The sequence below is a fragment of the Nomia melanderi genome, chromosome 1 (genome assembly GCF_051020985.1).
Source record: "Nomia melanderi isolate GNS246 chromosome 1, iyNomMela1, whole genome shotgun sequence".
Classification (NCBI taxonomy): domain Eukaryota; kingdom Metazoa; phylum Arthropoda; class Insecta; order Hymenoptera; family Halictidae; genus Nomia; species Nomia melanderi.
Window position 1 is genome coordinate 28,220,650 of NC_134999.1, and position 16,538 is coordinate 28,237,187.

The following is a 16,538-nucleotide window of genomic DNA, read 5'->3' on the forward strand; positions in this document are numbered from 1 at the left end:
ATTTTTGCATGGCAATTTGTTCTTTAATTGTTATAATTTAAAAGACATTTAATGTAATTTTTACTGTTTTGTCAGGCACGGCTGACATTCGAGCTTATTTGTGAAAAATTCGATTTTATTTTTTAAAATTAAGTTTCAAAGAGATTGATAGAAAGACTCTTTTTAAATTTTTATTCAATAATAATCTATGTGAATTACGAAATGTTGGAATACAGTAAAAAGAATAAGATTTGTTGGACAATATTATTACACTTAAAAATCAATTTAGATAACTGAATATTATTAATTTTTATTAGTTTACTGTGTATAGTGAATAACCTGATTTTTTAAATAAAATTTAATTTTGTCTGTCAAGATAGGTGTTTCGGTTCTTGTTATTTGCTTAAGAGTGGGCTACTGATCTTTATTCGTTTATAGAATTTCTGTATTACCTTACCATAAAGAATCTTTTAATTAGTGAAATAAATTTGTCCTTTATTCTGATTTTTATAAAATAATTTATGATCTGCATAAAGATTCGTAGTTTACTTATGATTGTATATAGATACATAGAAATTACCGCAAAAAGATTATCGTTTGTAAATAAATATCAACAAAAATATACATATATTATAAAAGAGGAATTACACATCAGAAAGAAATACCTCAGACTATTAATTGTAAAAGACTCTTTTGCATTTGTAAAAGCATCATACAAATGTAATTACATTCAATCAATTTCAATATCTATATAAATACACTTCGAACATGTTTTTCAAACGCACATTAGGGTGTGGATTGCGATAATTGCAATATGAGATGCCATCAGATGTTTATATGTCACATACCATTCTAAAGTGCTTCAAAATGCAAACAAAGGAGAAACCTTGTTATTCCTTACATACCTACACGTATACTGTATTTATTTATATGTACAACGTTTTCATGAATTTTACACATTCATTTTCAAAAACTTCTTAAATTAAGTTTTTGTTTGAATGTGTAACAATAAATCAAGTATGACAGTATATATTTTTTTAGCAGTAATATCAAGACATTGTAAAAGATTATAATGACTTTTCAGGAGAAATGTAGACGATACTTGTACTATACAATATAAAAATGGGTGAAGTTATTGAGATGTGATGCCAACACTGATTAGAATGATTTCTGTATACGTTGTGAGTCGAGATAAGTCGGGGAGAGATGGCTCACTTTTTTAAAAAGCACTAATACGTCATAAATATCGTTGATACCTACGAAACAATAACATATATGTGTGAAAACAGATATACCTATATAAGAATAATAGTTAAATAAATCTCTGTATGTACAAGATTCAGTATACCATTCAACAAAATTGAAGATATTTGATAATTTTAATTAGATCGGACCATCTCACCCGAAATTACCCTATAAATCAATATTTTGAACAATTTTTTTTTATGCATATGTATAACCAGTGAGCTCACTTATGTTTTCTAATTATGAAAAGCTGTCGGTAATACTACAATGAATTTTGTATCCGTGACAACGTACATCTATACTGTTGTTCAATCATGTTACTTATGAATTAAAGCACCTAGTGTTTACACCCCCACCCCGAAAAGACAGCCTCACCAATACTATCCTCAGCTATCTAAATAAAATTCATTTCTTTACATTTAAGAAACTGATTTTAGGTAAGACACCCTATAGATACTGAAGCTACATCTAACAACACTTTTAGCTGCCAGAATTAGCAAAAGAACAAGTTATATATATAAGTGAAAGTTGTTCAAAATATTAATTTCTACAACATATTAAAAAATCATATGAATCAATGAAGACATAGATTCTTGACAGGTTCACCTAAAAATAATGTAAACCTTCAAAAACGATTATGCTAATTTATTTTAATATCATTATGTAAGGTATGTAATTTCTTATTGAAATTATAAACAACAGAGAATTTAATAACAGTCACTGAAGGAAACATCATCTATTATATAAATAATATACAACTACAATAATTCAATTCATTATTGAGTTTGATCATTTGTGCATAGAACTATTTCAGATTGTTTTTACATTTCACATAGACATTCCAGAAATATCAGTACCCGGTAGATAAATCTATTATTGAAAATATATAACATTTCTTGCAAACACTTCACGTTTCTAGATACTTTCGGTCTCCATTTTCATTTTACAACTAAGGGAATGATTTTCCCAAAACTAATTTTACATATACTTGGACATGAGAATTGTTAAGTTCTTACAATTCCGTTGAAAAATTCGCAATGCTTCAATAACACATTTTGGCAGCTTTGATCGTACTTGGAAGAAAACAGTTTCACGAACTGCTAAAAGTTTAATTAATATTATTCATGGTCATTCGATGCGAGAAGCATTAATATTTTGTGCAATTGTTTAATTCACAATTTTACTCTTATCTAATAAAAATTAGACGCAATATGTAAGAAGTATAATATTTTCTACTATTTTACTTAACAAAACAATATTTAACAGATCAGAACTTTGCGCCAATATTTATTTATACGTACCGCGACAAATTATATAAAATTCATATTCAAGGATATGTAAACTATATTGTACGTAACACCGGAAAACCTTTTCGTGCTGTAAGCATAATTTCAAAACGGAATTTAAATTTAATAAACACTTATCGTATTTCCAGAAATCATATTAAAATTATGATACTCAATATCTCCGAAAAAATATTTCCCAAGAATTTCATAACATTCACGTACATAATTAATTGGTATGTGAAAAATAGAGGCACAAAATTTCAAACTGATATTGCATTTAATTTTTTAAAATAAAACTTTTCAATTACTAATAATAATTCGACAATTTCATTAAAAAATGAACTGTTAATCATGCGAAAAATGTTTCGACCAGTAATTCGATAATGCAGTTTTGTTACAAAACAGTGAAATAAAATAATTATTTACACGGTTTCGAGGTACAGTAACATTAACAATGAATTAAAAATAATAATTTTCAATTCTCGATTATTCACCTCTTGACACTCGCTTCCCGATTTCTTAAAGTCGTAGGCCTATATCTACTACAGTTTAGTTATCACCAAACATGAACACATTAGCCGGTTGAATGATCATCTTCAATTTTTCATAAAAAATAATTGATATATTTGCAACATTAAATTAAGTACTAGTAAATGATTGACGCAAAGCAGTGACTACAGAGAATGAATAAAATCAATTAAGATAAGAAGAATGCGACATAACGGTGTCACAGAAACCGTTTTAGCAAGTAATGCATCTACAGTGCGATGAAAATTTTAAAAGAATATTCATTGCTACTGTTTTAATTAATGTTGCAAATCGAATTCTTATGTGCAATGTTCTTCCACATTTTTAAATCCTTCTACTGATTTACGAGGTAGTAAATTAATTCCTAACTTTCATAAAATCATTCACAATTTACTGTATCATACTTTCTTTTTAATGCTGCAGACAATATTACTTCACCTTTTTGAAAAATAACAGATGTATTAAAATAAAATTTTATATGGACAAGGACATAGAATAAAAATGTATTTTAAAAATTCAAATACGTTCCTTATATATATATATATAAAAGTTCATGAAATTTCAACCTCTGGTTAAAACTAGAATATGTACAATATCTATTTTCTACAATTTCTTAGACGAGTAAGACTTATCCGTAGACTGCTGATTTTTATGCGAATTTCTGTCTATACCTATTCTACAAAAATTATGATCAGTGACACATTTTGTTCGGCAGTAGAAAGATCGTACCAAAAATGAAATAAAAATTTCATTATTATATATTAATATACACATTCCCTCATGTATTACGAATTTGTATATGCAATGGATGCACGGAAATCCGCAGTCTACTTATCTGTATACAAATAGTAACGACATTCAGCAACTATCAATTAAACGAAACGTACTCTTGTCTTAAGAATGTATACAACGACATGATTTCACAGTCATTCCAGTCTCAGTGGATATGGAACTCTATTCGAATGTCAGAACTAGATCTTCTCCCTCTAATCTCATTCCCTGAGAGATGTCGAGAGTCTTAATCTTTCCAGCTTTCGGCGCCTGCACCACCATTTCCATTTTCATGGCCGACAAGACGATCAACGGTGCTCCTTTCTCAACCGTATCGCCAACTTTTACCCTGATGTCAATCACTGTGCCAGGCATCGGTGCTCCAACCTGGTTTTTGTCTCCTTTGGCAGCTTTTGGATGAACATGAAGTTCCTAACAAAGAATAATGTTTTTTTTTTAATTACAAACTCCTTCGTGAGACAATTTCTTTTTGTTTATATTATAATAAACGGATGGGCGATTTTTACATTAACCCTTTACGAATGAGAATTTTTTTTAACTTATGAAACGTGTTCATAGAAAAACTGAGTTATATGTCAAAGTCTTAAACACTAAAAAAGAGAAGTCACATATATATCTTTTGTCATCTAAAGAATTAAATGATTCACTCGCTACTTTCAAATTTAAATATCCAAACTCTGAAAAATGATGTATTATATTATGATGTTAATAGAATATTATGTTCATGTTCTGAGTTCATCTGCTTCGAACAGTGCTAAAGGAAACGTGTAATAAAAGCAGTTTTCCAATCATTCAATATCATGAATAGAAACGATCATTCTCATTAATTTGCAAAAAAATTGTAAAATTAGAAAATTGAAAAAATTGAAACAATTTTGAAAATCATGACTTTACCTTTACAGCTTCCTTATCCCTGATAAATACAGATCTGAGTTGTCCATTCATTTCGAAGAACACTTCGCGTTCTCCATTCGGCGTGAGATCTTCTGCAACGGCTAGAGTCTTGAAAGCCAAAGTTTTGCCCTTTTCAATAGTGACATCGAACTCTTCTCCGACCTTTGGGCCTGTTAAGAAAATTCTAGTTTCCAGTTTGTCTACTGGTCCATACTGTTCTCTGAACGTTAAGAAATCGTTCGTCACTTCAGGATAGAGAGCCGCTGACATGACATCTTTGTTTGAAATGTGTGGATGAGATTCTTGCAACTTAGCCTTCAATGCGCCGAAGTCTAACGCAGGCAAACTTTCTCCGGGCCTGCCCTTGATTCGTGGCATGTCCTTCAATATTTTTGACCTGTAAGGAACATAATGTTGATAGCGAAAGCTAGGAGTCCTAGCATAAAATCAGTAAGAAAAGTACACAGAAAGATTCTAATATCAAATTATAATAATTACAAATTCTATTATAAGTAAATATGATCTGAAAGTTTTAAATATGATCGTTCATATTAATTTAATATGATTAATATGTAATCCTTATAAAAATTATAACAATAGATTTTTTTTATTACTTCAAATACTCATTATATTATTCAAGTGAAAGTGTTTATTTTTAAAATCATTTCGAATATTTAACACTTTCAAAGTATCTTTTTTTGACAATATAATTTAAAGATGAGGACATCTAATGTTGTTATCATCTCAACTCTCGATTAATTACACTTGTGTTACTGCAAATATATTTCTTTGCTCAAATAAGTTAGACTGATTCAGTTGAGACTACGTAAACACGTAGAGCAAGAAATATTGGTTAAAAACAATTGACTACCGCGTTACATGGAGACGATGTAACTGTGAAACAACATAAATTGGGAACACGTAATTCGACGCTCCACTGTATTTAATTTGAATTCACAAGAATTGAGTAATATTTGTACTCGTTAAATTCCCTTTAAAATCTTCACCGCAAGTGTGACACGTTGTTATGAGGCAAGGGGTTAATATTTATATAAGCTTAAGTTACCTAAGTGGTTCAGGGAATCCTCCATAAGGCTCGCCAATCGCACCCTGGAAGAACTCGACCACTGATTTAGGGAATGACAGTTCTTCGGCTTTGTTTCTGACGTCATCAGCCGTGAGCTTATTTTGTACCATAAATTGGGCAAGATCGCCGACAACTTTCGAACTCGGTGTGACCTTAATAATGTCACCGAGCAACAAATTGGCTTCCCTATAAGCCTTCTTAACATCTTCGAAGAATTCTCCCAATCCAAGGGAATAGGCTTGGAATTGTAAATTCGTGTACTGGCCACCAGGAATCTCATTCAAATAGACGTCTGCATTTCCGGATTTCATAGTGGTCGTACACTCGAACGGCGCGTATAATGTTCTCGTTTGTTCCCAGTAAGCGGAGTATTCCGAAACGTCACGGAGGTCAAGATTAGTATCGTTCGGCGTACCTGCAAAAAAGGGAAGCACAATGCTTACAGTTGGAGTATGTACTAAAATAGAACACTTATTTGGATACTGTTTACAACAATTATTTGAAGTTTAAGAAAGATTATCAATATTTTAATAATTGTAATTACTTAAACTGTAAACGAAGTTATCAATATTTTCATAATTATAAGTATTTAAAATATTTAAAATGTTATGAATATTTTAAAAATTATAATTATTTAAAATATAGAAAAATTAGGATAAAAAATCTACTTCTTAAGAGTGTTTGGAGATAAATTTCATTTCACTAAATTAACTCTTTGCTCTATACCGAAACGTGATACAGATAATGTGAGATATATAAGACAATTTACTTTCGTTTATATCGTCGCAAAAATTTTCTATTGTTTGCAGTAACTATTGAGGATAGGTATAAGCTAAAAAATCTCTAACTCATATAGACCATCGTAATATTATATAACTTTATCATTGTGTATTTTTTAGTAATAAAAAAATAAGAAAATAGAGATAAAATGTTGATAATAATTCCTATAACAACTTTGGTTCACAATTATAACCAGAATAAACAAAAATAGACCAAAAATAATAACTAGAATAATAACTTGATTTTTCTACCGGAAAGTTCTTTTTTTCGAATTAAAAAAAAATAATACATTTTCAATACATTTATTAATATTTAATATTGAAATTTGTATTGAATTAATATTAATTTATATTGAATAATATAATTTCCATCGTAAACCTTTTAACTACTATACATCACTATAGTGGCTTCCGTGTATAACATCCTTTTGAACGGTGCGCCACTATAGCAGCTCAATTCGTTCTCTGTCATCGATAACTGTGCACATTATAGTATAATCTAACGTAATTATACAGTGAAAAATTCTATCAGTCATAAATCGCAGTGCTGTATTTATGATACGCAAACCGTGTCAAACCTTGCTGTACAGAGGTATAGCCTTGAGGTTAGTCCCGCCGTAGCTAAAAGGTTAATGACCTCTTCCCAGCGTGATGGTAACTCGTAGATTCCATTTCTATAGAACTGTGCGTCTTTGAAAACTTGAAATGACATTATCGAACAGAACTTTCCAGTAAACCTAATTATAATCATATACAAGCGAAGAATAGGTAAAGTCGATGGAAAAAGAACTCACCACTAAGTGCCGCAACTATAGCACCCATGGAAGGTTGACTGGTCATTCCGGACATACTGTCAACGGCAACATCGACAACATCGGCTCCGCTTTCCGCGCAGGCTAACATGGATGCTACCCCAGCTCCAGCAGTGTCGTGCGTGTGAATGTGTAATGGTACGTCGGGATGTTTCTGCCTGATCGCGTCGATTAGCATTCTCGCTGCTTTCGGTTTCAGTAATCCTGCCATATCCTTGATCGCCAGGACATGAGTGCCGGCTTTTACCAACTGATCCGCTAAGTTAGTGTAATACTTCAGGTCGTATTTCTTCTTGTTCGGATCGCTCACATCTCCAGTGTACGAGATAGCAGCTTCGACGATTCCACCGGCCTTGCCAGCTGCTTCCATACCTAGAGAATTTCATTTTGTTTTATACGAGTGAATTGATTAATGACTGCCTTTTAATTTTACGTTGATTCATGTTTCTCGGCATTATCTGTCGTAACTCGACGTTGCCTAATCTATGACCGATACCAAGAAAATACTATTTAAGATGTTTTGTTTTTTTTTTTTAATTGAATGAAGTTGAAACTATTAGTTTGACTTTTTGGAAATTAATCAAAATAACGCTAAGTAAAAAGATATTAGAACAATGATAACTAACTCTTTATTCGTAGTACCTCCTAGAACTTACATGGATATTATATATTTTTCATACAAAATACAATACGTACTGTTTTTCATCAACTATTCTCTGAGATATCGTGTTCAACGTATTTTCATGAAAAAAATAAGACTAACAAGGAAAGGCATCGAACCCGTAAATTCAAAAAATTATAAAACTTTGTGTGTAAGTATAATGACTCAAGCTTAATACATTTTTTCGTGCCAAATTTCACTTTGAAGAAGTGAAACCATTCCTTGATGAAAATGCGAATTATTCTTTCCGATGGATTACCTTGAGAATGGGAAGAGATAATGAAAAAAGTTCAAACGAAAGATACACTATTCTTTCATGTCTATAAAATTGCAAAATAACATTTTCCAAATGTTCAAATTTTTCAAAATTCCCTCGCCACCATACCTTTTAGAAAAATTTTATTTTGCAATTTTATAGACACGAAAGAGCAATATATTTCTTGTTTAAATTGTTTTTCGCTATCTCGTATCGTTCTCAAAATAATCCACGAGAAAGAAAAATTTGCATTTTCTTCAAGGGGTGGCTTCGCCCTTTCAATTGCAATATATACGACTTGACTTACTCTACTTAGACACAAAGTTTCATAAGTTTTTGAATTTCCGGGTTCGATACCTTCCTTGTAAGCTAGCAGACCAATGCAATTTAGAAGAAAGTTCATTTCTAGAATCTCGAATATCCAAGTTACTCACCGATAAGCAAGTTCGGTAGATAGTTCAGCGAATCGAATACTCTGAAGACGTCCATTCCAGTCTGTACAGCCAGTTCGCAGAATTTATAGACAACATTGTCAGGATAGTTAGTGTAACCTACAGCATTAGCACCTCTGAGAAGCATTTGGAAGGGGATGTTCGGTATGGCTTTCCTCATATCTTCCAACCGCTCCCATGGACACTCGTGGAGGAACCTAAGAGCGACATCAAAGGTAGCGCCACCCCAATTTTCCAAGGAATAAAGAGTGTTAAATTTCTGAGCGACGAAAGGCGAAATCATTAGAAGATCGTGCGATCTCACGCGAGTAGCTAGCAGGGACTGATGAGCGTCACGGAAAGTGGTGTCCATCAACAGCAATCCTTTGTGTTGCCTGATGGCCTTCGCGAACGCTTCCGGCCCCTTTTCCTTGTAGATTTGACGGAAACCTTTCGGTGGTTCTTTAACATCTGAAAAATTAGTAGAAACTTGTTGAATAACGCGTATCTTTGGAAGTCGGTATAAGCTTCTACGTGCAGTTGTTAGTAAGCTGAAATTACTTTAGACAAGAGAGATTAATCGAGAAATGAAAGCATCCTGAAGTTACTTTGAAATGATTTCTTTTGTTATTTACAGATAATTTGATTGTTAATAAGCACCTACAACCAAGAGTAGGGATTATGATTGAAGCGTTTCTGTCGGGTTGTATTACCTACCATCACAAAATCTTTGCTTCTAATTAATTTCTATGTCTAAATTAAATTAATAAGAAGTTTAAAACACAGTAAAGGTGAAAATATTTGTATATTTAAAGCTACGAGACTTTGTTATCTCGTTTTTTATTTATTGTATCCAGTTTAATGTATAAAAGAATTGTTTCATAATTAAATGTTATAATTTGTTATTATCGACCTAATTCTATTTGCTGTAGCAAGTATTATTCTGATGTTGGATCTTCCATTTTATTGAATAAATTAAATACGAATTTCAATATTCTTTTATTTCATTATTCACTTTTATTAAAAATCATTTTACGTACGGAGATTTGTCAAAAACATGTTCATTTTTTTGCTTCCCAATTCGCAGTTTGTATTTATATTATTCTGAGCGAATTGTATGAATGATATCCCCGAATTTTTGTTAAAAAGAGCTTGAGCTTTGTTCCCAACAATTTGAGAACTCTATAGCCCGATGAAGTATGAATGTAAAAGTATCTGTGCATGTTGTATCAATGTTTGTGTTCGTTTCTGCGTGCAAAATGTAAAATAATTAATCTTATACTTTGACATATGTTTAGTTACAGCATCTAGACTATTATAATAGTTACTAAACCAAAAAACTCTTTTGTATAAACAATGATAATTAATTACAAGCACATTAATAAATTATGAAAGTAATATTATGCAAATGATTGAAAAATATTCTGTAATATGTACAAACAGACATTCCACATTTAACACAGTACACCTGATTCATTTTATTTAAAAAAGTCAGTTGTTCAGTGAAAATAAAAAATGCCTTTAATTGAAAAGTCAATGTGATTTTTTAGAATAGTATACAGTACGTTAAATGATATTGTTAATAATATTATTATACTTAAGATTACGTTAATCCTTACTATTTACTATATTATAATTAAATTTGTCGTATTAAACAAAAAATGTGTACCTATAAAAATTGCTATAAATATCTTTCTATGTATTAAACAAAATTATTGACATATTTTCAGTGAGAATATTAAAATTCAAAGTAATTTCAAGAACACAATGCTGTAAACACTTGAAAATAGCAACATTACAAATAAAATTCGATTTGAAAAGTTTGAAATTAGCTTTAATTTTCTAAATCAAGTAAAAGATTTTTCGATTTCATATTCAATTCAACAAGTTAAATTGTTCATAAATTACTTTTTTACCATTCCATTATGCATGCCTCAAAAAACATATATGCAATTACGATGATAAATTTTTCTGTACATTCTCAAAAATGGACTTAATCAAATTCACACATAAATCAAAATCTGTAAACACAGTGTTTAGTCATTCTAACCAAATTTTGTAAATTCGGCTGTAACAAAATTGTTACCTTCCTTTGCTTCTATCGATAAAACAGGAACGAGTGACTTGCGAACGAAACAAACTTAATATTGTATTCATTTTCTTTAATAATTATGACATTTAAAATAAATCGTGTGATCATATTGAAAAAGTATAGTAAAATTTTATTTTTTTGTTTCTCGTGTTCATTCTCAAAAGAAAATTTTGATTAAGCTTTTATACTTAACACTTTTATTATCGCATAAATATATGCACTTTTATATTTAACGCGAAAAAAACAAATGAAATTTTTATGTACTAGTATTATTCAAAATATGAATTGAATATAATTGAATATAATTTAATATAACTAATAAAAGTATTGGTAATGCGTTGCAATTTGCAATCACAATGAAGATCGTTTATCGGAGAAAAATAAATACTAAGAAATACTTTGAAGTCAATTATTCCAATTAAATTATTGAACACAAATTTCTAGGCTGGAAGAAAATCAAATAAAAATGACCAAACTCTCCTGAAAGCAAATAAAAATAAAAAGTCGACGAACTGCACCCTTTCCTGCTGTATTTTAGATAAATAAATCAATTCCCTAACCACAACAGTAGTTTCTGTGTCTTAAACCAAAATAAAATAAAAGGAAAAGATAATACATAGTAAGCATACCTGGTAAATCTGCATCACCGTTCTCTTCAGCAGCTGCAAGCTTAGCAAAGTCTAAAAAAATGGCCAAACGAAAAGATAAAAGCATGCGGTCAACAATGAGGTATAATAACTAAAGGTCATTAATATCTAAAAGAACGTGAAGAGTTATTTAACAACAGAAAAAATAGTGCTGGAAAGATAACACTCTAAACTAGAATTTTCTAGTTGGGTAAACTGTTACGAAAATTAACGAACACAGGAAGAAAATTTGAAATACCAAACGTTCAGTCGGATCTTACCCATCGGTGAAAACATAAAGTTACAATACATAGAAAAAACGTGAAATACCATGCCAGATTGTAATAGAGAATGAACGTTTCGTGTTTATATAGAGGATGTGGAATGTGTGCACGTGATGCACTGTGTTCAATTATAGGTGTAGAAATAAAATGCAACATAAAATGTTGAATAGTGATGACCCATTACAATTGTCTGTGTACCCAGCACGAAAGCATGAAATATTATTTTACTAAATTCTAACTATAAGCTAGCAGGGTGTCCACTCCTATTTCATTTTGTAATATTAGTAAATACTTTTTTCTCATAAGAATTTCTGATTTGTTACAAAAATTATTAAGTTTTAGAAACATAGTGAATATTAGAATAAACTAATGAATGAAAATAAAACTAAAAGTGTAGTGTAGAATTGGGATAATAATATCTAGTTTTATACTGTTGTAATGTCTAGTGTTAGCTTATCTTACTATGATTCTAAAACTATAGAATCTAATACTAATTAAAAACCATACATTTCTAATTTAATAATAATTTTAAAAATCGTATCAAGATAGAATTGATTGAATAAACGTTTATAATAATAACTAATGTAAATAATATTTCTCTTAAAACTTTTATACACGACTATTACTTGCTTTTCATATTCTTATTCTTATATAATTTTAATCAGTTCAAATATTAATGAAATCGAATAAAGTAAATTCAATAAATAGTGTTGAATTTATTTTTGCAACTAGAATATTAATTAATTTTTCATATTTCTTAGAGATTTAACTATCACTTTTTAGTCTTTTTTGATACTTCTATTTTCTGTATTTTCAAATACTTATTGAAAAAAGAATTTTTGTATTCGAATGTTATGCGGAGATTGTAAAAGATCATATCAGGGACTGCTGCTTCCTGTAAAGGACAATCAGGTTCTAAAAATATATGACTGCTTACAAGAAAAGGATTTGAAAAGTTAATACGCTTTGTTAAATGAATTACACCTTAAGTCAAAAGATTTTACGAGACATTTAAAAATTATTGTATTTTTCTTTTATGAGGAAAATTTATTTTCTTTTATTATTACGCTTTTAATTTTACATCCTTTATCCTTTGTTATCCCCGTTGGTAAAGCAGAAACTAATAAACGAATAAGAAAGTAACCAAATATGATAGAAAATGTTTATTTTTTCAATTATTTCAGTCACTCGTAAGTCTCATAAACAATATTTAACTTTCTAAACCAAAACTGATTATCTTCTTTTCACCTAGACATTTATTAGAATAAGTGACGTATTTCCATTGTAAATTTCGTTCCTCTGACTCAACAGTGAAATAAAGTAAGACAAACCGAGTGACCAGCATATAATAAACTTGGAACACAGTTATATCTAGACATTTTATACGTCTATTCATTACATCACAGTGTACTGATCTGTTTAAATGTCTAAATAAGTAAACACTTCACTTCAACACTAATTTAATGTATCCCCTGAACAGAAAACTTTCTATAGTGATTTCACGTTAAATATACGACGTACGAAATTAAAATCAAAAGATTAATAAAATTATATCAAAATAAAATCGTAAATCGTATTATAATCTATATAAGTATTCAAAAGCTGCAGTTTCTAAGCGATCATAAAACCGAGATTCAAGTTTTCTATTGTGCGACTCCTTATCCTGTTAATAACAATATCTGATAGTAATATTTTTATTTTTTTCTAACTGAACATCTAAACTGAAGAAAAAGAAAATATATAATAAAGAAAAATGTTACCCACATTACAATATTTGGACACTGAAACACAAACCGCTTTCAAACAAATATAGGATTCATTTAAATCTACAGAATATTCACGTAATTGTTACTACGTGTAACCCCTTGCCATACGATTTCCTTCGCAATATAACTCGACCAATTTTATTATCGATCAATTCTATTGTCAATAATCTGCAAGAAATGCAAAGAAGTGTTTCATTTACTATAAATACACATTAACTTCGAAGGTAAAATATTGAAAATAGCAAAACAGTGTTTTGCTCTGATCCAGAGTCTTACTTGTTATTATAAAGGAAGAGGTTCACCGCAACTTGAAGTGTGATTCATTAACAAAAGCGTATTTCGTATTCCAGATCTCTAATTGTCAATGTATAACACATTCACGCTGGGACATGTTTCTATATGTTTAATCATACATCACAATAATAAAATTTGTAAAGCTAATGTTGAAATACGTTCTTTTGTTATATCTCCAGTTATGTGGCTTTAATTGCTAATTGTAGGTAAACGTAAATAAATAATTTGATACATAACTTATTTACTAACATTGATTTATTTTAATGTTATAAATCAGCCGTGTACCACAAATGGTATATACCGGCGTGAACGTGTTAACTAGTTAACTGCGTTTGACGAGTATACACGTCTTCTTTAAGCTTGGAATGATACTAATCCTTTCAACGATGAATTCTTTATTTTTTCAAATAAACGTGTAATTCTTTGTTTCACTTTGGTTTTTCATTAAAATATATCTTAGATGCATTTGTCCTGCGTTTGACGAGTATACACTTCATTTCTTTCATTTTATTTATCTCTCGTAAAACAAGAGATTTTTCAAACTAAATTCCACAGTTAACAGCGTAATTATTTACAACTCTGATTCCTCGCCGATTTGATTGACCTTGAAATATGTTGTCAAAATCATCATTCTAAACAAATTTTTTCTATGCACGTTTGCTTCATAACTTTTGAATTAATACTCACTGTCAAAAGTTCTGGGTGTACATAACAATGACCTTAATAATATATGGTAAGATCAAGATCATACGAGGTTCATCCTTTTCGTAAATGAGTACAGAAGCTCCCTACTTTCGGACATATTTTTACAAATATTTAGAAAAACAAGGCCGAACAGCGGTAACATACGTAGAAAAAAGTTCAGAATCAGTCCTCCACAACATATTTCAAAGACATCTAAATTAAGGAATCAGTGTTGTAAATAATTATCGTTAACAAGTTAATGAGCATCAAAATCCTCCAGAAATCAGCCTACATAATCATCAATGAGTATAGACACCCTATGTACAGAACAAATAAGAGAAAATAATCTGATCCATTGATTCGCTGACCCTCGCATGAAAAGCATGCGTTCCGAAACTTTCAACCGTACCCAATCATGTTGATCGTGAAATCGAAGTAACGAGATTCGCTACTAGGCTTCGCAGTCGCGGATAAGTGTAATCCGGTAAAAATTGCTACCAGCTGAAGCATTGATACTGTACCTAGAGCAATCTGGGGAATGTGCGGTTTTATTTCCGCCGGTTTCAAATCGGTCGCCAAAGGAGTGCTAGGACCGTTTACGAGGACAGAGCCCAGATAGTTTAGCAACTTTTGCGCACGATTCCGACTCGGCTGGAATTGGAACAGCTGCGGATTTTCGTCGATGAAATACGTGTCCACCTTTCCGTTGAGGAACTTCTGGTTCTCCAACACGTTCAACAGGAATGGAATATTCGTTTTGACACCGCGAACACGGAACTCGCGAAGAGCGCGATTCATTTTCGCGCAGGATGACTGCAAGTCACCTGCGTGGGCTATCACCTGTAATAAAATGAAAATGTTGGAATGAAAATATAAATCATTTTTGTGTTAACCCCTTGTCCTATGATTTCTTTGTCAACTGTGATCGATACAATTAAGTACTTTATTATTATTGATTTATTGATTTATTGAACAGAAGAGTGGAATTCTAGGCATATCCTACGTGTTTGTTTGCTGTGAAGTGTAATAGTTGATAACAGGAAAATAATATTTAATTTGAATTTAAAAGAATTGAGATGTATTTATTTTTTTTATTGTATATTTTAAGTTGCGTCAACCTCATTAGGTCATTGGCAACTACTTTAAATAATGCAGATGATTATTTATGTATATTATTGTATTGTGTATTCCTTAGTTTTCTTCATTCTCTTTGGTATTTAATGCATGAGGTGATTGTGTGGTCAATTGAGCTCACTGTTTGTTGTATTCCATTTGAAATCTTCAACGCAAGTGTGACACGATGTTATAGGACACGGGGTTAAATGAACTTTATATCTATCATTCTATTTCATACAGTTTGTGTACAATATTTTTCTGTAGTAATGAACATTTATAAATAATAGATAGACAATTTTCAAAGTTGAAAGTTTGAGTCTGTTTGTTATAATTAAATTTCTGAAGATTTGAAGTGGACAAAGGAAATTCATTTTTGGACTTGTGCTTAATGTATAAAATCTACAATAGTTGTTTATAAACTATGAAATTAATAAAAACAATAACCATTTTAATTTAAATTCGAAATAATCATTTGTAGACATTTAAACTTAAAAATAACGTTAAAGTTAAATGTTAAAAATTAACATTTTATTATAATTTACTGTACCTTGACAAGAAGGGAATCATAGTAAGGTGAAATAATCGCTCCACCAAATGCAGACGCACCGTCCAATCGGATACCCATACCTTCACCGGAACGGAACACTTCGATTCTTCCAGTATCCGGCTGGAAGTTCTTCGCAGGATCTTCTGTGGTTACACGACACTGTATAGCGGAACCTTGAGGATGGATTTTCTCCTGCGTCATTCCTAGCTCAGGTAACGTGATACCCTCGGCAATACGAATCTGAGACTGTACCAAATCGATTCTGAAAAAGTTATCTTGAATTAATTAAAAAAAATTATCATGATATACCTTGAATTTAACCTTTTGTAGTCTAAATTACTGTAAATAATTTATACAGTTTTTGAATAAACCAAATCTA

The 16,538-nt window shown here is 30.7% G+C and overlaps 1 protein-coding gene across 3 annotated transcripts in view; it reads right to left on the bottom strand.

Moving 5' to 3' along the window:
- Positions 1-1,854: 1,854 nt before the first annotated feature.
- Positions 1,855-16,538, bottom strand: part of PCB (Pyruvate carboxylase) — a 51,758-nt gene continuing 37,074 nt past the window's right edge. For 2 of the 3 annotated variants that reach the window (XM_031980431.2, XM_031980432.2), the window contains exons 7-14: positions 16,160-16,421; positions 15,018-15,336; positions 11,472-11,522; positions 8,754-9,221; positions 7,385-7,774; positions 5,791-6,226; positions 4,725-5,121; positions 1,855-4,241 (exon numbers count right to left, since the gene is read on the bottom strand). In XM_031980431.2, the coding sequence (XP_031836291.1) occupies positions 3,993-4,241; positions 4,725-5,121; positions 5,791-6,226; positions 7,385-7,774; positions 8,754-9,221; positions 11,472-11,522; positions 15,018-15,336; positions 16,160-16,421 (2,572 nt within the window). In that variant the 3' untranslated portion in view covers positions 1,855-3,992. The remainder of the gene's footprint in view (positions 4,242-4,724; positions 5,122-5,790; positions 6,227-7,384; positions 7,775-8,753; positions 9,222-11,471; positions 11,523-15,017; positions 15,337-16,159; positions 16,422-16,538) is intronic. The other variant, XM_031980433.2, reaches the window with a different exon arrangement.